General features: G+C 42.4%; 2 protein-coding genes across 3 annotated transcripts; both read left to right on the top strand.

The window, feature by feature from the left end:
- Nucleotides 1-800: 800 nt before the first annotated feature.
- c14h21orf91 (chromosome 14 C21orf91 homolog) lies at nucleotides 801-16567 on the top strand. Its single transcript, XM_034550255.1, has 5 exons — nucleotides 801-1293; nucleotides 2869-2999; nucleotides 11948-12454; nucleotides 13589-13651; nucleotides 14341-16567. The coding sequence occupies exons 2-5, from the start codon at nucleotides 2873-2875 to the stop codon at nucleotides 14514-14516; spliced, it is 873 nt and encodes a 290-aa protein (XP_034406146.1). The 5' UTR covers nucleotides 801-1293; nucleotides 2869-2872; the 3' UTR covers nucleotides 14517-16567.
- A 1859-nt stretch (nucleotides 16568-18426) lies between these two features.
- Nucleotides 18427-20538, top strand: btg3 (B-cell translocation gene 3). Of its 2 annotated transcripts, none has more exons than XM_034550159.1 (5): nucleotides 18427-18519; nucleotides 19342-19537; nucleotides 19656-19793; nucleotides 19940-20126; nucleotides 20299-20538. In XM_034550159.1, the coding sequence occupies exons 2-5, from the start codon at nucleotides 19365-19367 to the stop codon at nucleotides 20464-20466; spliced, it is 666 nt and encodes a 221-aa protein (XP_034406050.1). In that variant the 5' UTR covers nucleotides 18427-18519; nucleotides 19342-19364; the 3' UTR covers nucleotides 20467-20538. The 2 variants fall into 2 exon arrangements, with proteins under 2 accessions (XP_034406050.1, XP_034406049.1); XM_034550158.1 differs by having other exon boundaries at nucleotides 18511-18855.
- The last annotated feature ends 474 nt before the right edge of the window (nucleotides 20539-21012 follow it).

Below are 21012 nucleotides of genomic sequence, written 5' to 3'. Positions count from 1 at the left end.
GCAGATGCATGGCTGTACAGTTTTAATGTCAGTTCCCCGGGGCCATGCAGCCATTCAGTAAACTACTGACTGATAAACTGAATGCAGTATGTGAGATATCAGCATAATCCATGATTATGCAGAGGCATTTTTTATTTTAGTCATGGCCTAATTGGACTACTCATTTAGTGATACAACAACAACAAAATAACAAACAATTTAAAATATCATTTCGAAAATAAAAGTCCAAAATCAGATTGTTTTCATTCAGAATAAATTGTCAGTGGATCTATGAAAACCTATCATAGTCATTTTAGAATGACATTAGACTTTTGAGGACCAGTATTTGACAAAGTAACTTCCAGTGATTGTCGTTCCAGTTCTAGCTGTTGCTGTATTGGACAGAAAAGTGTAGTCACAAAGTCCAGCTGTGACAAAAGGTAACAGCATAGAAAGGCCCAGCAAGTCGAGGCCTTCACAGTCAGAGCTAGTGCTACTGTATTTGTAAATGTTAGTAAACGTCTTGTAAAATGTGTTCTATGAATTGACTTTGAAGTCATTGGGGGAGGTGTGAGCAGGACAGGTGACTCTATAAATACCACTCCACCATTATTAAAAAGTAAGTTGAAAATACTTGGGCAAACCACTTTAAAGAACATGTCTACTAAGTCAGTTATTCGGAAATAACAATGGCACAATTGCCCCTAAAGCCATTAACGGTTATTGCTATCGGTCTTTCGCGGGAATTTCCCACGTGTGACCTCAAGTGAAGGAGAATAAAAACAGAATATCATGACGAGGGAAGAGAAGGCGGAAACACAGGCCTGCTGCCTCATATCATGTATTCAACAACGGGCTTTACGAGCGCTATGTTGTATTTATTAGGCGACGTTTCATAGTTATGCCGTAAACCCCGAATTATTCGTTTATAGGGAAATGTTTTGATGACGCCGGGGAGATGTACCTCGATTCGACCGTAGGGGTGTATTCACGGGTCCAGCTTCCAGAGTCGGCTTGTGTATTAAAACGAATGCATTCCATGACACACTTATACGTGTTAATTATAGGAAAAATGAGTACACATTGTTCCCGTTTCACTAGGGCCAGAGCCGTCGATAATTAAACTAATGACGACTGACTCCCTCCCCCACATAGACCAGTGGGTCATTCCGTTGAGAGGGGAGCGAGGTTCCTGTGTATCCTCTGGATTTGCCGTGACGCGCTGGATGTTTGTGTGCTCACCGCGGCGAACGAGAACCGAGGGGTCCGCACACACAGAGGACAGCCGGCCGACACACACTCTTCAAGATACAGGTGACTTTCACAAAAGTGGTGTTCCGAAATACCGGCGGCACCCTCATTTCGTCGGCTCCCGCGCTGTTGAACAACGTTAAATAACGGTCACGAAGCAGCCAGACCGGAGGAACGCTACTCGGAGGATGCCCGTGTGCTGCTAGCTTAACTTCTCGTTAGCCTATATTTGTTTAACGTGAATACTTTAGTAACTTCCAGCTGCCTCGAGACGAGCTGTCATTCCGCAGACATTGAGGTTTTTAAACTGCTGTCGAGGAGGGAAACAAATGCGTAACGGCGAAGGTAAACGTTGTATGTTAACGTTAAACCAACGGAGTGAAAAGTTCAGATGAAACCCGAGCCCCCCTTCGGTATTACCATCACCGGCTAACCTACTGAAAACTACGCCGAGTGTCCTCCAATTTAACTAGAGTTTAATATGTCAATTTTCACGGTTCCTTTACTTGCATTTCTTTAATGTGTTGCACTGGAAGTACGTAGACATGTATCCATAACCCCCAGAAGTGTTCAATAACTCTGCCAAACGTCGTGTGGCTGTAGTGCCGGTCTCATTGTCCTCGTTATGGCTCTCACAATGACTCAGAACGGAGACAACACCGCGCTCATCATCTGCAGCACCCGTAACGTGTATTATGTGCGGCTTGTCACAGACATGGGGTTTTGTTTTTCAAACCTAGTTGCACATTCAAATGTGTTTGTTCAAATCAACATGTCATGTGTTTTTTCTTTTTCTCTTTTCATTTTGTTGCAAAGCTTTTTTCCTCATCACTGTCAGGGTGAAATTCATTTCCCCAAACCTTGAATACCCTTTTTTTTTTAAACATGTGGTTGGAAAAGTAGGACGAGTTGAATTGTTAAGAGAAACATCAGGCTAACTGGAGTAACTAGCTTCTCCAATGCAATTAAAAGCATGCTAGATGCAATAAACTGCAGCGGTACATCTTCTGGTTGTTGGTTGCACAAATCAATGCTACAGATACCACTCCAGTCTCTAGCTATCTGATAGTGCAACACTGACACTAATATTGGTAAATGTTTTGTGGGGAAAGCTACACCGGAGCATATGTTTATCTTTAATCTAATATTTAGTTTCCTACTGCTTTTTGACAGTTGAGGCTCTTTGACAGCTTGTGGGGGTTTCCCACTGGGGATTTGTTAATGAATGTCAGTTTTGTTTTCTCTTTCTCTTTCCTTCATACTTTCCCATTGTAAATGTGAGTCCAGTCTTGAAGTGTACACTCTTTCCCTAAAGAGATAACTGTTATTTTATGCCTGTGTTTTGATTGTTGTTGTTGTTTTGTATGGGGATGACATCCAATTATGTTTAACACCATGGGATCCATTATGTGTGGTAATTTATCACTAAAATATTTTATTTTAAAGGACACTGCCACTTTACTGTGTTTCGTACCAAAAATAGTGTGCCATCCAAAAGATATTACCCCATAGACACTCCCAGAAAATGCATTTTTAATACGTTTATTTGAAAATGTGACCTAATTAGCAAAAAATGGCTTGGTGGTTGTGCTAGCTGCTGATATTTAGCCATGTGCTCTCTTTCGTTTCCCCCTGAAGCAAAATGGATGAAGAGGAGCAGTTTGTGAATATTGATCTGAACGATGACAATATCTGCAGTGTCTGCAAGATAGAGACGGAGACGGGGACCATGTCTTTCTGCCACGTCTGCTTTGAACTCAGCATTGAAGGTAAGACAGCTACCGTACAGCTAATACATTTGTGCGAGCTAATGTTTCAATGCAAGCTGTAGGTTAGAGTGTGCAGTGTAGTTCTTTAAGGACTTTTTGTTCCCACAGGGTGACTTCCACAACTACTTGAAAAGCCCTCTCTCTCACACACACACATACACACACACACACACTTACTCACTCACTCACTCACTGTGTGTCTGACGGGATTCAGCTTTTAATATTCATCTTCATTTCCAGTTTCTCCGGCTGGATTCATTTATAAACAGCCTTATGTGGATAGATCAGCACTGGTCTCAGCTGCCAAGAGTCTTGAGCGTTTGGATCACACAAACAAATCACTTTTGCAGAAAACATCCAGATTCTTTTTGATCTCTCTTCCTATCACAGCGAATATAAGATGTAATGTAGCCACAGAGCCGTTCAGATTTGTTGATGGGTCGTATGCTGATCCTCCACAAACGCTTCTTTTATCCTCCCCAGGAATAACATATGAGGTATGTGCGGGGTAATGGGCATGCAGGCCCAAAGCCCTCTCTAAAATAGACCACTGTGATTCCCCCGTTTGATGTGCCACTCAAACTCAAGAGCTTTCGTTTGAAGTTTTTTCATCTCTTAATTAATGAGTGGCCTATTTGAAGAAGAATGACAAATCAGAAGGGATTAGTTATGCCTCTCATTAGGCACTCGTCTCATAGGTCCACAAAGACTCTTTTCTGCAAGCAGTGCGTGCATGTTTATGTGTGCACAGTTTGATGATTGTGTACGACTTATACAACGATGCAATATAGCTGACTAAGAGCTCCCGGAATGGTTTATCACTCTGTTGACAGCGAGAGGAAATGCATATGCACAAAAGATTTATAGGTCTCGTCTGTTGTGGGATTACTTTACATTGGATTTTGCTGGCGGTTTTATCCAAAGCGATTTACAATCTAGGGTTAAGTGTCTTGCTCAAGGACACATGGACTAGGGCAGGCCTCTGATTGAAAGATGGACCTGCTAACCACTGACATATAGTCGCCAAGAATAAGGTAGCTGAGCGTGGGGGTGTTGATTAATCGCTCTGCTCTTTGTGGGCTGTGAAAGAGTCTTCAGTTTTCAGACTCACAGCCTCATACAAGCATTGTTAGAACAATACTAAACTTAAGTTGTGTTAGTAAGTTGCTCATTAATCCTCACTCAGCAGAACTATTATCTAAGAATGGTAGAAGGACATAGCCTATGTTTGCTGGCATGCACAGAACATGCAGTAATATTAGACGTTCTACTGCCTTAGTAGAATATTTATTTGTGTAATATATGTAGCACGTAGTACTACTTACTTTCATCTGTTCTGCCTGTATAGCAGCTGCATTATATGCATACTGTTGCATGTTAGAAAACTTAATGCTGTTTTCCAGGTGACCTTTTTTTTAATATATATATATATATATATATATATATATATATATATATATACTCATACTCACTGGCATCCTATCTGGACGTATGGGTCACTGAATGCCTTTTTAAAGGAGCTTAACAAAGATGGTTATTTATCTGTTGACATTCAACAAGGTAGGGGTTGCTTGTCTGGCTCAGTTGGGGCATCTTTGTTTGTTCCATTTAATGTTTTAGCCAGGATGCTCTGTTCAGGTGGGAACAAGTCAGCCGGTGGTGCATTTACATAAGTGTGTCTCCTCTTTTTCATTGTTTTGAGAAAACTGGGGCGCCCTGGGTGCTGCTGGTTGTGCCGGACAAGACTTCTGGGGGTACAGGTTCTGATGCGGCCCGTGTGTGCGTCGTGAAGTGGCTGTTATGTAGATAACTATTGGTTCTGGGGGGGTTTGCAGACGAGCATGTGTTCCTGATGCAGCCGAGTGTTTCTATTGTGCGAGGGGAGCTTGCCAAACTGCATGCGGCTACTTTAGACACGGCTGATTGGAGACTAAGGCCAAGCCGTGTACCCGCCGCCTTCTCATGTCGGCCTAATGGCCACAGTGCTCATTCATGTGCCGTCCTTCATTCAATGAGAAAGAAGAGAACAAAAGTGCTCACACGCAGACACAGTGTATGAAAACATGTGAAGGGGGGAGAATGTTTTTCATCTCTTGTTTGCACATAAACGCACCCTCCCAGTGCCTCTCTGTTCTAAACCATATCATGCTATCTCAAGGGTGAATTACTGCTGCTGAATATTCATTGCCATCTTGCTATATCTTTAGTAGAAGAGAAGCAAGATTGCTTTTTATTTTTTTAAGAACAACCTATCTACAATGTCCCAACTCCTCATTGATTTTGTGCAAAAGTCAATGTCTTCCAGACTAGAGGACCAGAATTGTGGCTTGCTGAAAATACTTACAGGTCTGTTGTAAGGTTGCTTGTAAAGAGAAACAAAGGAACATGAATGGGATTTCTTGAAGCAATCCGGGTGTATTTGTTTTTCTTCATTATAAGGAAAACCCACCCACCCGGCATATTTTATGAGTTGTTGTTTTATTAAATCAAACCGATTCTGAATGTTCATGTGTGACATTAAAGGGCACTATGGTGATTTAATATCGTTCCATAAGGCTGGGACCCACAAAATGCAGATGAACACGGGTGAAAATCAGAGCAGCATTAGCAGAAACAACTTGTTTTTAATAATCAGGTTTTTATTTAAATATTTTTTACAAACTTTACTCCCTCACTATTTTAAATAGGCTGACTAGTACTCGCGGTGAAATCAGAGGAACGTCCCTTTTAAAGTCTACAATAGTTCTTTAAAAAGAAATGATTTTGAACACCTTGTTGCTGGTGCTGAGATGCTCACCAACAACTGGCCACTGCAACAATGTTTTTCACAGCAGAGCTTTGCCAATTGTGAGTTGGCTGCTTACTCTTAAGTTTTCCTTATCACCCACAGCCGCCCTGAGATCTGCTGGGAGGCTTGCATGAAATGGAGACGTTCAGACTTGTCTGTTTCAAACGTCAGCTGCAGACGCACACAGAATTCACAGTTGAAGTCCGGCCGCACTGCACATGAACACAAACCAGATCCACTAATGCTGAAGTATTTTTTGCATTGTTTATCAGCAAGGCTTCAGCCCACACCAGGTGCAGAAGAATGTGAAGGCTGTTTGTACACACACAAAAAGCGTCAAGCACAGTTTGACGCAGGATTGATTGTTCAGCTATTGCAACCTTTGTTGTAGTCCTGAGGTGTGTGTGTGTGTGTGTGTGTGTGTGTGTGTGTGTGTGTGTGTGGATTCTATAACAAAAAACAGAGTAGAAATTGTGTCTATTTATGTATTGCTCAACCTCTGCCTAACTGGGCTTTTCTTACTTTCAGACCTTTCTTTTGTTTCTGCTCGCTGCACCACCTGAGCTCTGTAGTACACATGGCCACACAGCCTTGAGCATCAACACTGAGCGCTGCTGCAGTTAGTTGCCACACCGAGAGCCAGTTCAACCAGTCTGCAGTCGTTGGTGCTCTTCTGTGCAAGGGATGTTGCTTTTAACAAGCTAAAGTCATTTGTGTAGTAGTAATAGTGTTGAAATTAGCCGGGATTGTGCAATATGTTTTTTTTTTTTTTACAGTCGAAACACTGTTAACAAATCCAAATATACGTCGCCACAGTTTTTTTTTTTTTGCTTTATCTCTTCAGTATTCAAACCCTCCGAAATGGCCAAATTTGGTATCGATAACTATTCATCAGGCTTTACTGTTTGGCCTTGATTGTTCATTTGCAGTCTAATTCAAACCAGGCAGGCTTTTTTGATCTGGCCTTATTGGAAGTGACAGGCTGTGCTGTGCACTCACCTGAGAGATCCAACGACACTAGTGAATATGCATTGAGCCCTCCAGCCTCTCTGACAGTCTTCTTGGTCTTCTCTGGCTCCTGGTCAGACAAGATGTCGGCTGAGCTGCCAGGTCCAGCTAAAGCCCAGAACATGTATTCTTTCATCGGCTTACATCATACAAACCGAGTTTTCACTGAGGCCTGGCAGTGGGATTTCCAGCTGTGTTTGGATTGAGGAAAAATGGCAAACTCCGTGTGTGTGTGTGTGTGTGTGTGTGTGTGTGTGTGTGTGTGTGTGTGTGTGTGTGTGTGTGTGTGTGTGTGTGTGTGTGTGTGTGTGTGTGTGTGTGTGTGTGTGTGTGTGTGTGTGTGTGTGTGTGTGTGTGTGTGTGTGTGTGTGTGTGTGTGTGTGTGTGTGTGTGTGTGTGTGTGTGTGTGTGTGTGTGTGTGTGTGTGTGTGTGTGTGTGTGTGTGTGTGTGTGTGTGTGTGTGTGTGTGTGTGTGTGTGTGTGTGTGTGTGTGTGTGTGTGTGTGTGTGTGTGTGTGTGCGTGTGGGCGTGTGTGTGTGTGGGCGGGCCTGGAATGATGCAGTCGGTGCTGATTCTGGTTGCTGCTCACTCCACAGGGGCAATTGTAGCTCCTCTAAACAGCTCATTCATTGTGGATGAACTCTTCACCTTGGGGTGTAGAGAGGTAATTATGTTGCTGCCTGTGGTAGCTGCATGTTTAAACTCAGTTGGGGTCCATGGATATGCTGAACATGGCACTCTAACTTAATGCTACTGTATATGGTTGTATTTATAATGGGCTTTTTTCATGCTGAATGACCTCTTTCCCAGAAATGTATTAACATCTCTGGTTAACACAATATCTAAAGTGGTGCTTCTGTGTGAGTCTTTGTGGAGAAGTTCAGTTTAACAGATCGGTGGATTAAATCAACTAATCGATAAATTGACAAAACTGTCAAATTGAGCGTTTGCTAACAACAATGTCTTTGTCAAGGACAGCCCTATTTTAAATGTGACCCATCACTTAATGTGTAAGTAAAAGACAATCCCTGTTACACCTTTGACTTTTTTTAAGCTGTGGTTAACATTGCCGTCTCTTCAGTTCAAGATCTTGCTTTAAATAACCTGGACTACTCGATTTCTGATTTGATCTGATTCTAGCGGTCTTATTTACAACTTTATTAACAACTGAACACTGCGAATAACAACAGCAGATGTTTATATTTAACATCAGACCAAAGCATATGTCCGTGTCCTCAGGTTGTGAGTCTATAAACTAACTTGTGTAGTCTAAACTACAGAATGTGGTAACAATGTGAGCAACCACCTCTATAAAGGACGTTTAACAGCCTTAAACTCTAATACTAGGTGTCATGCATTGTCTGCTATCTGTCTAACTTGTCAGTGTTTGCTTACAACAATGTCTTCACAACTCAGATTTAAGATTTATATAGATGTATAGAAAATATATAGATTACCTCTCTCTACCCAGGAAGGAATATCTCTCGCTGACTGAACACAGGCACGTAGCATTGGAAGGTAGCGTATGTGTGGCTTTCCTGCAGCACAGGTTCATAATGTGCTGTACAGAATGTACTTTATTTTTTCAAGGTTAAGAGCACTAAAACATAATTTTGTCTGAATAGAAACACGGTTTCAATGATTTTTGTTCCCATCAGATGTTCTGAAGTGGCTGGGATGTTTTACTTGCATCATCAAATATGATTGCCATTTAGAAGTATTAATTATGTTACGACAGGATTAGCCTGAATTATTATAATCAGATTTGTAGATCAATCAGATGTCGCTATACAATGCAAATATACAAATTTATAGTGCTTAATTTTTGTTCTCCATTTTTGTTAACATGGGAATATCCTTTTCTACAAATGTTGGCTTATATGACATATTTAATCGGCAGACACACATTTTTATGGGGTCAGATCAGTCTCAATAATTGCAAATGCACACAGAGAGACTCACAAATGCAAACGCAAAGATTCACAAATGCGCACAGAACAATTCTCAAATATGTTTGATTTACAAATGCACACAGAAGGATATACAAATACATTCCAATGCACACATAAATAAATGACCATTTATATCAATGTAAAAGAAAAATCACAAATACATTTCTGCATTTTTATGTGGATTCTTCTATTTGTTTGTGGATCTGTATGTATTTATTTGTCGATCACACTGCATTTGTTTGTGGATTGCTCCACATGTGTATGTGTGTTTTATGAGACTCCCCTGCCGTGACTGGATTCGCAAATGCGTTTTTTTCAACATAGACCTATCTGTAGCCAATCAGATGTCGCCCTCATTTTCAACCAATCACATGAACTTCATTCGCGCCTTAGAGGGGCGTGGCTTTACTCCGTGGAAACAGTTATCATTTCTGCCATCCACCATGGAAGAAATAACAACTATTTCCACTTTATACTTGTTGTGGACATCCCACAAACGTCGGCACATTTAACGCCCGTGTATTTGGGTTCACAACATTAATATCATATATATATATATAATATTACTGTACAGCGGTGCTTCTGCGTGATTCTTTGTGGAGAAGTTCAGTTTAACAGATCGGTGGATTAAATCAACTAATCGATAAATTGACAAAACTGCAAAATTGCGCGTTTGTTGACCAACAATGTCTTTGTCGAGGACAGCCCTATTTTAAATATGACCCATCACCTAATTTATAAATAAAAGACAATCGATGTTAAATCTTTGATTTTTTTTTTTATAAGCTTTTGTTAACATTGTCTTCTGTTCAGTTCCATATCATTACTTCTTGCTTTAAATAACCTGGACCACTCGATTTCTGTTTTAAACTGATTCTAGTGGTGGTCTTATTTACATTTGCTCTGTGAAACAACTGAAAAACGTGAATAACAAAAGCGGATGTTTATATTTAACATCAGACCAAATCATATGTCCGTGCTTTGTCTCTGTTAGTTGACGTACAAGAGGGCAGGAAAAAACAAGCCCATTGGTCGTCAGCGTTGTAGTCCTTAACTGTCACAGCCGAACAATGTTGATTCACCTCCAGTGAATAGAGTGTGCGTGTGCGTGTGCGTGTGCGTGTGCATGTGTCATGAAAGACAGTAGTGCTAAGCTGCTTAGCTGCAGTGAGGTCTTTGGCTGGTGGTGCACTGGCCTGGTTGTGGGCCAATGATTTCCCTGCTAGGGAAGTGGTAGTCAGTGTGTTTTTGTTGTAGTCCAAAGACTGCGACTGATCGGATTATACCACGGCTGTTTGATAGGCAGAATGCTCGCGCAGCTGTTAGCAAAGCATCTGGAGATTCGGTGGCATTCTCGCACAGGAGACTCTCATACCTGATGCTGTTTGTTGCCTCACAAGACTAATCTATCGGAAAGGTCTGTCTTTCTAGGCACTCGGGTCACAACACAGCTATGCAGAAGCTAAGAATAGACCTCTGCGCTCACAGTTGCGTAATGGTCTCAAACCTTCCTGTGTCCTGAGGCATATAAAATGTGCGGACGGTCCCCATTAGGTGTGGACTGTTTGTTTTGATCCTGCAGGTGTACAGAAAGCTTTCAAAAGACATGCTAGGAAAGAAAATGGGGCAGAGATATTACAAGACATTTTTCCTTATAACAAATTGGTGCATTTTTCTGTCAACAATACACTTAATAGAGTAACACTTCAGTCCAGGTTTTCACACAACTTCAGCTGCTAAAGTGATGCTAGTAGGAAGCTCTGCTTGTAGCCACTGCTGTTCGCTTAAGAAACGGTTGGGAGTTGCAATTCTGTTCTGACCCATTTTATTACCAAAAATACTAAAGACAAGTTTAATTTCCTAAGACTGCAACAAAGAAACTAATTTAGTATTTCCTATATTGTGTGGGACCTGCCAGCTTACAGGTTGTCAGTCACAAACCCAATCGGATATGGCTGTCAAAACCCTGTGTAAAGGAAACCAAAACCGTGTGTGTGTGTTCCATCCTTTACACAGGGCCTTGCAGACCACACTAGGGCCCTGTGTGTGACTATTTGACTGTGGTCATGAAGTGTTAGTTAATGCTAGTGTTAGTAATGTCCTGTGGTTTCCTGTGCACATTGCTCTAAAGCGCATGCGAGGAAAACCTCGCCAAGTGAGCGGTTAAATCTATATGAACACGGTGACTAATCTCCTCCAGCGTGTTTCGTCTGTCTGCTGAGAAATGCTGGCTGTAGAAGAAGGCCATCACACAAACACCTGTGAACGCACGCAGTTTTCACTCTCGTTCTCTTTCACCCTCAGCTTCTCTTTGATTATCAAGCCCTGGCCCATTTTACTCTGCGCTTATTTAAATTTTGGTCCACTTGCTGGCTAATTTCCTCTGTGCGCGCTAAAGTGGTTACAGCGTTACAGCGTGACCTGTTTTGACTGGATCCAGGAAGCATTACTTCTTTCCCCTTTCAGAGGTACCTCCGAGGAATGTAGTTTGACGTCTGCCCACGCAGTTTGGCAAAGGAAGTGCGGTTAAATGCAGAAGCTTGTCGAGCCCTGCAAGGGCATTAACCACCAAATATCACAAATGCAACCTAAACAAGTGGACCTTATCTACGCCAGCCATTTGCTTAAGTTGCTCCGAGCACACCAGACACATACGGCTTCAAAGTCACCAGTTAACACAGTAGCTTGAAGCTAAAACACCACCGCTGTTGGAATATCGATTCTGACAACCGAATGTACAACAAAAGCAGATTCAGATTGAATGAAAAGCCTTGCTTCATGTGGACGGACACACGAAGCAAGGACACCTTCCTCCCTTCCAAATATGCTTGATGTGTTTGTAGTGAGTCTGGGTCAGACTATGATCCCTGCTATCTCAACGCTCTGCTGGCTAATCCACTGCACATTAAGCAGCTTTCATAGAGAGATCGCAACAGGTCAATCTGCCAGTTGTAGCTCACTTTTATGCTGTTATACTTTTATTTGTTGGGCAAGTCATGCATTTCTCTACCTGTTGACGTCACTGCTTTATTTTCCGTTAACTATTTCACATGCTTTTTTCTTTTATTGTTTAGGAACCCTGCTTTTTGGAGTTCGCTCTATTGTTGCAGTCATAACTTTGACAGTTTTCTGTGTGTGGCTGTGCCCTTTTAAATGCATTGTTCCTATTGGCTCATTGCTTTATGTCTTTGTGAATGCAGGTGTTTCCTCTGCTACCTTGTTGCACTCAAAGTCCCTGCGCGGCCACAGAGACTGCTTCGAGAAATGCCACCTCATCGCCAACCAGAAGCTGTCACGTTCCAAGGTCTCCCGGAGTGCCTACGAGGGCATGAGGCTGGCCGTCAGCCAGAAACTGAACCGCATCATCCAGTATGCCCAGAACAAAGACTCTGTCTCCTCCAACGGCCCCAGCAGACGAGGGGCCAAGCTCCTTTGTTACAGCCAGCAGAGTGACTGCAAGCTGCTGCCCCAGTCGGACGCCCAGGTGCCCCGTTACACGCCGTGCTGGGACGCGGGTAAAGCCACGGGGCTGCCGGACTACACCATGGGGATGCTGGAGTGCCGCACGGTGGAGGAGCTGGGACTGTTGCAGGAGTCGCGATCCGACGTTTGGTCCAGTGACGGCAGGAACGGCCTTCGCAGTCGGAAGCAATTGTCGGGAGGAGGACAAACGCCGCACAGACACCCGGGCAGCAGCACGGATGAACGTGAGCACGTTACATATTTCACTTGACTTTCTTATCAGTGTGTAATTGAGTCGTGGATTTCTTTTTGAGCACTTATTAGTTCAAAGGCAGCAGACAAAACGGTAACGCAGGAACAGAAAATACTTTCCTACTCGGTCTGTCCGTCATCTTCCTCTAGTGATCCCTCCAGAGAAAAGGTTAATTCTCCTCAAACCTCGAGACAGTATGTCCTTGGCTTTCTCATGTCTTGTCACTACGAAAGCTGCTTATGACTGCAGAGCCCCGTACAGTTATAGGCCCCTTATTAACATTCTGTGCCTTAAAATGAAAGATGACAGGCATTTCACAGGTACACGGTTTGCGTTTTATTTCTGTGTCCATCTCTACATTAGATCGTGGATGCACTCTAATCTGAATATATTGCAATTGGACAGGAAACTAATCAAACACTTCATGCATTCTGGTAAATCATTACGCACCAACCTATGGTGGAAAATGTCATTATTTATGTCACAGACAACTAATAATGGCATATGTTATGCAGTATGGGTCTGAAACATTCTTTATTGCTTTCAAGTATTTATTCTCTTCCAGATCAATTTGTGTCATTTAATGTTATCTCTGTCAACGCGCATGATTAACTCTCCTCTTAAAGATGTGCATGTGGCTCTCATTCACCTCACTGATGCATGAATTAATTAGAATTAGCCTATTCAATTCAATTCAGTTTATTTTGTATAGCCCAATATCACAAATTTGCCTCAGAGGGCTTTACAATCTGTACACATACGACATCCCTGTCCCAGGACCTCACATCAGATCAGGTTAACTCTCCAAAAATAACCTTTGACAGGGAAAAAAGGGAAGAAACCTTCAGGAGAGCAACAGAGGAGGATCCCTCTCCCCGGATGGACAGAAGCAATAGATGTCATGTGTACAGAATGAACAGCATTACAGAGTTACATAAACACATTACATGAATATGACAATGTATAAACCCATGTGTGTTTCAGAAAGATTTCTGTATCTTGACATTTAAAACGAGGGATGACAAGAAGTTCATCACTGAGCAACTTCTAATCTAATATAAATGTGTCTGCTCCTCTTCAAGCGTTTCCTCTCACTCATCAAAACGGTCTGTTTTTTTTCTTTTAGTGACTAAAATGAGTGTGGACCAACTCCATCAGCTGAACACCCAGCTACTGATGCAGATTCAAAGTACGTGTTGTTGTTGTGTTTTTACTGGCATTCTGTGTTAACTTGTGCAAATCAGCAGACTGAGCACATCCTTTGGACCTGAAGTTCAAAGCTCTTGGAGCCCTCAGGAAAAATCGGTATGATTTAAAAGAAGAAAGAAAGAAGTGTTTCAACAGGCGGGAGTTTAATATGAACAGAAGGCTTCTCTACTCAACACATCACGTCGTAATAGAGCGTCGTTTGGCACACTCGTTTTTAATTAATTCTCATTAAATATTTTCATATTCAGTCTTCTGTTGTGAGCGATGAAATGAGCCAGACTGTCTCTCAGGCCAGTGTGAAGAGGGAGATGACACGAGCAGCTAATATAAGATGTCCTCTGGTGAAGTGAAGTCTAGTGGGTGTCTGGCCCAGTCACATATCCACATACATGTATCTTGACTGAACACAGAACAGATGGGGAGGTTATTGATCATTGATTATTTAGGAGCAATGCTTTTTATGATCTACATGGTACAAGAAGTAACACTGATGTCCTTATGTTTTTATGTGTTTATCGTAAGCAGATGCATATTCTGTCATGTTGTCTTTGCTCTTTGCCCCTTCAGTAATCAGTATTATTGATTTTCTTTATCTCACTTGTTTGTCTATGTATAAGTTGATCTTGTGTGTGAATGAAGCCACTGACTCAGCCTCTCTCTCTCTCTCAGAAGTGTTCGAGGAGCTGACTGTGGCCGTGCAGGAAAAAGACTCGTTGGCGTCCGAGCTACACGTGCGTCACATCGCCATCGAGCAGCTCTTTAAGAACTGCGCCAAGCTGCCTTGGCTGCACATCAGCAGGGCCGGGGTCAAGGCCAGCAGCAGCAGCACCGGCCCTCTGGAGTGAGGCTTCTGTCTCCTCTGCTGGGAGGAAACTAATAAACACTTCAAAGTCCTGGCTGCAGCAAGCTGGAGGGAAAACAAAGACTCCTTTGTGTACATTGAGTGGCTTCTACGAGGGTGGAGGGGGAGGTTGGGTTTTCAGACCTGCCTTAGAGCAGCATAAGGGCTGGGTTGACACGTCCCTCGCTGTTGCAGTGATGATGCAAGGATTATTGGCCTGGTCTGGCATGTGACCTGAATTCAACCCATCTCATGTAGCCAGGATGCATGTTAATACCAGGTGGAACGAGGAAGCGGCGGTTTCCTGGCCCCGTTACACTGCAAGGTCATCTTTTTAAAATGGACCTTTATACAGACCGGAAAAAAAAACCTAGTTTATTTGCAGAACTTTACAAAAATGATTGGTTTTATTTCCTTTGGTTTAGTTTGCTGTCAAACATTTCAGTGTTTCATTGTTTGGATGCGGATATTCAAATACTCCTTTTTATATGTTACCTGATGGTTCTCTTTAGAAAGTGATGAGTTACAGTATTGTTTTTATAACATGGCTTGGTGCAGAACGCTCAATGCGGATTGGCTGAACGTTGCCCGTCATATTCATACCTGCAGACTCTGCCAGGAGTGTTTGACTACTGTTCTAATGTCAAGCCTTTTTCTTGCTGCTGCACACTAGCAATACAAAGGTTGCCTTCAGACTGCCCTAGCAGGACTTGATAGTTCTTGAAAACTGCTGATCAGATTTACCAGTCAAATACATTCTAACATACAGAAGAAGGGATTAAGTCTAATCCGGGAAAGGAACGAGTGCAAGACAACACCCAAAAGTCCCCTCAAGCGTCTCCGCAACTAACATCCATCCCAAATGTGAAGTCAACGGGGCCACACTGGCCGCACAGGTTTTCTCTTGTTTTCCTTTGTGACTATTTTGGGAGTGTTCATGAAATATGACTTTGTAACAGCTGGTTGGAAAGTTACACTGGTAAAGTGACAGGTATTTAGTTTTTAATTCAGCCTTTTGGTTTTAAAAGAAACTAATTATTGCTGGTGAGATTTTCTTGATATTTAGCACAGAGCGGTATCGCATGGCTCCACTCTGAATGGGGGGCTATCGGAAGAAGAATGGTTTAGTTATTGATAAATAAATCCAGCTGCCAAACCAAAGTCTGTATTTATTCCATTTTAAATGTGAATTGCCACCACAGGACTTCCACTGGCGGGGGAAGATGCAATACCAAACTGATTTTAAATTTATGTGGCTTCACCGTGTGTAATAATGAACCATTGATGGGGAAAGCATTTGTTCTTGTGCTCCACGTGTTGTGTGTTTTACAATGAGTTGGATTCCTCTGCAGTGTTGACTTGTGTTGCCCTCTCTCCTGCGGCCATGTCCCAGCAACACATGGAGGTGCCTGGTGTTTGAACAAAACATTAACAGTCGCTTGGGTTGAAGCTTGCCCCTTTGGTTCACCTAGTATTCAGGAACCCTATGCAAGGAAGAGAAGAATGAATCAGAAGCCTTATTAAATAGCAAATATCTAAAAGAATATCGGTTAGCGGAGCCGCTAGGGTGTAATATGCTGGGGAAAGACCAGGTTGTATTCAGATTGATGTTCGTATAACTTGTCTCTTTGTAAGAGATTAAATGTATTCAACCCCTTTTCAGGGTTTAAAGTTGTATCTTGTTTTTCTTTGTATAACTGTGTTCAGTGTGCTTGAGGTGAGACTCAATCTTCATTCATTCTTGAGTTTTAATCTTGTGATTATGAATGCATGATCTTTTTGTATACTGCGACGACATGCCCGGGCCTATACCTCTGCTCCGCAGAACATTCAAGATGGATCCGGTTGTGTCATTATCTTTTTACTGGAGATGTGCGCATACCTGCACCTCCTTCCTTTAGACTTGACTCTTCATCTGTTCTCTAACGTTGAACATTTTATTTATTGTGTGTGTGTGTGTGTGTGTGTGGACCTTACACATGCTGTGTGATTTGTGCTTAAGTGACAGTTTGTATTTTTTGTAAAACATTTCAATAAAACTATTTTTACTACACAATGCGACACGCTTGAATTTTTACTTATTGTGGCCACTTCTGTTGGGATAAGAAATGTGGTGTGATTGATATTCACAGTACTACAAATGAATTACAAAAATGAATCTTAACAAAAAGCAAATAGCAACAGCTTCTAAGAATCAACACGTTTTTTGGGGGGGGGGGGGGGGGGCTTTGTAAACTACATTGTAATGTAGGCGTTATGCACAGTGAAGCAGCACATTGACACATCTGTACCTCCCCACATGCACATATTCTTTGCATATGTGCAGCTCTTCCACACAATACATTTTAATGCATTTCTTATATATATATATATATATATATATGGTTCACATTTTCTATTGTAGATGCTTCTATTTCCTATTTTGTCTCTTGACACCGAATCACCATCATTCCTTGGCAATACAAACGGTTTCTGATTGTGATGGTATCGAACTGACGCTTTGCTTACGTCAACAGGCAACGCAAGGCCCCTGAAGACATGCGCATGTGTGGTAAATGGAGGTGTGGTGCCCCCGTGTGGACAAAGGGTGTTTATTAAATGGCTTGGTGATTGTAATGAGTGGAATTTCCGGGAAATGTGCCCACTGTGCTGTGTGGTTAAGCTTCTCAAGGATCAAATAGCCTGAAGCATTAATATCAACATCCTGCCAATCAAAACAGAGGAAATTGCATGCAATACTGTAACCGTAACAATTTAAAGTTCTCCAAGTTCTTATTATAGTGAGCTTTATGATACAGGTATACGATTTTTTTATGATTGAGTCCAGAGGATGAGTTTAGGAGTCTTCCACCTGAGGAAAGAAGTGTACTGTGAGTATGGAGTAGCACAGGGACGATGGCTGCGGTTGAATAGTCAAAAGTACCTCCTAACGCCTATTCCTAAACACTCTTCCTTGACCTCGTTGGAGAATGTCACAGGGTCAAGGAAAGATGGGAAGGAGAATTCATGAGGAGTTAGGAAAAGACAACCGTGGTGTTTTTAGAATCAGTGACACACCCTTGGTTTCACTTCCTTTCATTTATATTCCAACCTTGTTAATGAAGTACTGCTGTGAACACGGACGAAGTATCCAAGAAGCGCTTTTGATGTATTTTAAGTCTTTGAACTAAATGGGAACATCTCTGTTGCTTGTCTTAAGAACAGCCCTTATTTCAGGCATCTCTCCAAGAACATTGACTTAGAGATGAGGGAACTGGCGCAGGCCCCTCACCTCACCATGTCACGGTGGTTTTAAGCACCCTTCCTGGGCCATGCACATCCCATGCCAGTTTGCAGTGTTTCCAGTAAGGTCGTGTCTTGTCCTGGTTTAGTTCCCTGTCGTCATCGGCGGCGGAAATGAGGCCGACCATTGCAGAGCTGGAAGTTATCAGAGTTGTGTTTGAAGTCCGAGGTGAAAATGGAGAAGAGGAACGGAGCCAGAAGGGTTTCTTGTGGGGCCCCCGTGCTACAGGACACCAGGTCTGACTGACTCATCCTCCCGCATCCGCACGTACTGTGGACGGTTGGTGAGGTCGTCCAGGATCCATGCAGGGAGGTGGTGGTCCACGCCGGTCTTCTCCAGCTTGTCCCAGGGTGAGACACATCATATTAACAAACTAATTATTGTGACTACTTTTAGGGTAGAATGTCTTCTGTCCTGTTCTTGGATTTCCTTTTTATTTTGTTTTATGAAACAAAATGACATGCTGCCATTGGATTGCAACAAACCAAAACACATGCCCGACGCTGTGAGTCATAACAGTGACGAGTTTGATCCGCTCCATAACGGACATGTGCTCGACCAATAAATGCGCCATGTTGGTTTGTTTAAAACCAATGACAATCATCGGGAGGCGGGATTTATATCGAAAGGGGCGGGGCTAACCACCGAGCCTCAAGAGTTTTTCTGATGGCCACCTCCCCTTTCCCATTCATTTTGTATAAGCTGGACGAGAGCTGTCGAAAAGGTAAAATCAAGATGCAAACAAGTGTCACTTAGTCCAGTTTTCACAAAGGATTATGACAGTTTGGAACTTTCGTACTTAAAGTAACGCTGTATGCTAACTTAGCCCTCGTGCCTGTTTTTAATTCTCTCTGTATTCACCATGAGCTCTGTTTTAATGCACGTCGGTGCGGTTTGACTAACGTTAGCTAGATAACGCCATGCGCGTGCCGTTAGCCCGGCTAGCTAGCACGCTGACTTCAGCACTGTCAAGGAGCGTGTTGACGCGTGAATAACCGGAACTCGTGCGTCATATCCCGTCTTTTTGGGGCGTCCATAACTGCCGTTAACGTGAACTGAGGTAACTGGAGCAGATCATAAACAAAGCGAAATAATAATAATAATACTTCGAATTTATATAACACTTTTCTAGACACTCAGCCTTGACATTTAGTTTGTTGTTGTTGTTGTTGTTGTTTTTGTGTTACCCCTTCGTAATTTTAAAGAAAAATAATCTCCAAAACAGCAGCATGGGCACTTTATAGTTACCAAGATAATCTTTGGTTATTTATTTCTACACTTGACTAAATGTTTTTAATGTTATGGATTAGATGTCACATTAGTGGATAGGCAAACCACGACTCACATCTTCAGTGCAGCAGACACATTAAGTTTATTAAGTTAAAAGTCTGTAACAGCAGATCGACAGACAAAGAAGGTTATTCCAGAATGGGAGAAGGGAAATGTTCCAATTTGTGTAGTGTTCCACTCATCCATAGAAAGGCTTGTAATTTTTAATGTCACTTGGTTACTGCTGCCCGGCTGACCAAAGTTGATTTTCTTTTAGAGGCTGTAGGAACGTAGTGAACCATGAAGAGAGAAATTGCAGCTGTGGTGAACTTCCTGAAGAGGCTTGTGAAAAAGGGAGGGAAGTTGGAGTCGCACAAGATCGATCTGTTTGTTGAGAGGCTGGCTGTTGCACTGCAGGAGAAGTTCAAGGGGCACTGGTACCCTGAAAATCCCAACAAAGGACAGGCTTACAGGTGCTGCTAACCATTATTCACAACTTTCTTTTATGAATGCCTTCCCATTGATGCATATAGACTGTGTTGGGGCTGTTTTCCCCCCTAAATACTGAAATCAGCTTTGTGTCCCCTGCAGATGCATCCGCATGAACAGGCTCTACAGGCAGGATCCAGAGCTCCTTCGGGCATGCCGAGAGAGCGGAGTTCAGTTCAATGACCTGAAACTGTGCCTTGAACTCGCGCTGTGGGTGGACCCCGGGGAGGTCAGTTGCAGGTGAGACTTGGGATAATTGCCTCATATAATATGTGGCATAAAATAAAATCCTTTCATCTCATTTACATTTTTGTCTCCCAACCCAACTTTTCAAGAATTATAACTACCGATGTGTTTTCCCTTCCTCTATTCCCTTTACAAATCAGGTACGGAGAGCACAATCCCAGCTTCTCAGTTGCCAGCTTCTCTTGTAATGAGGGGGACACAGATGTTGCAAAGGTGACCAGTGCTTTGGAGAGGGTGACGTCTGACTACCACTCGGGTTCCTCCTCGGATGAGGAAAGCGTAGACATTCCCCCCCACTCTCTCTACAACGGCCACAGTCCTTACCAGGTATCTCCATAATGCATTTTAGAATTTAAAAAAAAACTAAATATACCACGCCAGTCTGGAAAATGATGGAAAGTTTCTCAACAATAACTAGTTGGTTGCAATATTGTGTTCAGATAAAATTATTTTTGAGCAGTTGGATGACGGCTTTTATTTATTTATTTCCTGTTTTAAGGCGATGAATCCCACTGCTCCTACTTGGCACCCTAAGAAGATGGTACCAGAATATGGTATCCTTCCACGGCCGCACTACTGCTTCATGCCTCACGGCAGAACCCAGGCCACTTTCAGGCCCGGTCAGTGGGTCGCTCCCGGGTTTGGAGACAGGCCTCCCAAAATCTGACCCTGCGTTACAAATAGGAACTGTGGTGCTCGATGTTTACACTAGACAATAAAGCTGAAGACAACTTTAAAATGACTGAACAATGTTCTTTTTTTTTTTTTAAACCATGAATTTTTATAGATTACATAATAATCGTTTTTTTGACACTTTACACCATTTGTTATACTTTAAATGAATCACTTGTATTTAATTATATTGTATTATATTATTTATTCATAGTGTATTACATTAGCATAGTTACATTTATGGAGTTTTATTAAACACAATTTCCAAGCATCATGGTGCCGTGTGTATTATTTTGGTGTGGTTAAATTGTAAAAGTGTCTTTTAGTATTTGCCAGCCGAGAGAAATTTGCAACAAAGGTCTGGCTGGAATCAAACCGGGAACATTGCGTTGTTATGATTTGTTCTGCTCAGCAGGACACTTACCATCACATTTAGTGGTTAATGGTAAGCTCAAAGGGTCAGTTCACCCAAATCAGTATTCCAACATAATCTTAAAACGCTTTGAGCAACACACATTCCATTCCATTCAAATCTGCTCCG

Source organism: Cyclopterus lumpus, chromosome 14 (genome assembly GCF_009769545.1).
Source record: "Cyclopterus lumpus isolate fCycLum1 chromosome 14, fCycLum1.pri, whole genome shotgun sequence".
Taxonomy (NCBI): domain Eukaryota; kingdom Metazoa; phylum Chordata; class Actinopteri; order Perciformes; family Cyclopteridae; genus Cyclopterus; species Cyclopterus lumpus.
Note: the sequence above shows the minus strand (reverse complement) of the source record. Positions and strands in the feature narration are given on the sequence as shown.

Excerpts from the sequence above, each read along its gene's own strand:
- c14h21orf91 (XM_034550255.1), top strand. The coding sequence starts at position 2,873 with ATGGATGAAGAGGAGCAGTTTGTGAATATTGATCTGAACGATGACAAT. Across the intron at positions 3,000-11,947 it reads CTTTGAACTCAGCATTGAAG|GTGTTTCCTCTGCTACCTTG; the intron begins GTAAGACAGCTA and ends TTGTGAATGCAG. Across the intron at positions 12,455-13,588 it reads GGGCAGCAGCACGGATGAAC|TGACTAAAATGAGTGTGGAC; the intron begins GTGAGCACGTTA and ends TTTTTCTTTTAG.
- btg3 (XM_034550159.1), top strand. The coding sequence starts at position 19,365 with ATGAAGAGAGAAATTGCAGCTGTGGTGAACTTCCTGAAGAGGCTTGTG. Across the intron at positions 19,538-19,655 it reads AACAAAGGACAGGCTTACAG|ATGCATCCGCATGAACAGGC; the intron begins GTGCTGCTAACC and ends TGTCCCCTGCAG. Across the intron at positions 19,794-19,939 it reads CCCGGGGAGGTCAGTTGCAG|GTACGGAGAGCACAATCCCA; the intron begins GTGAGACTTGGG and ends TTTACAAATCAG.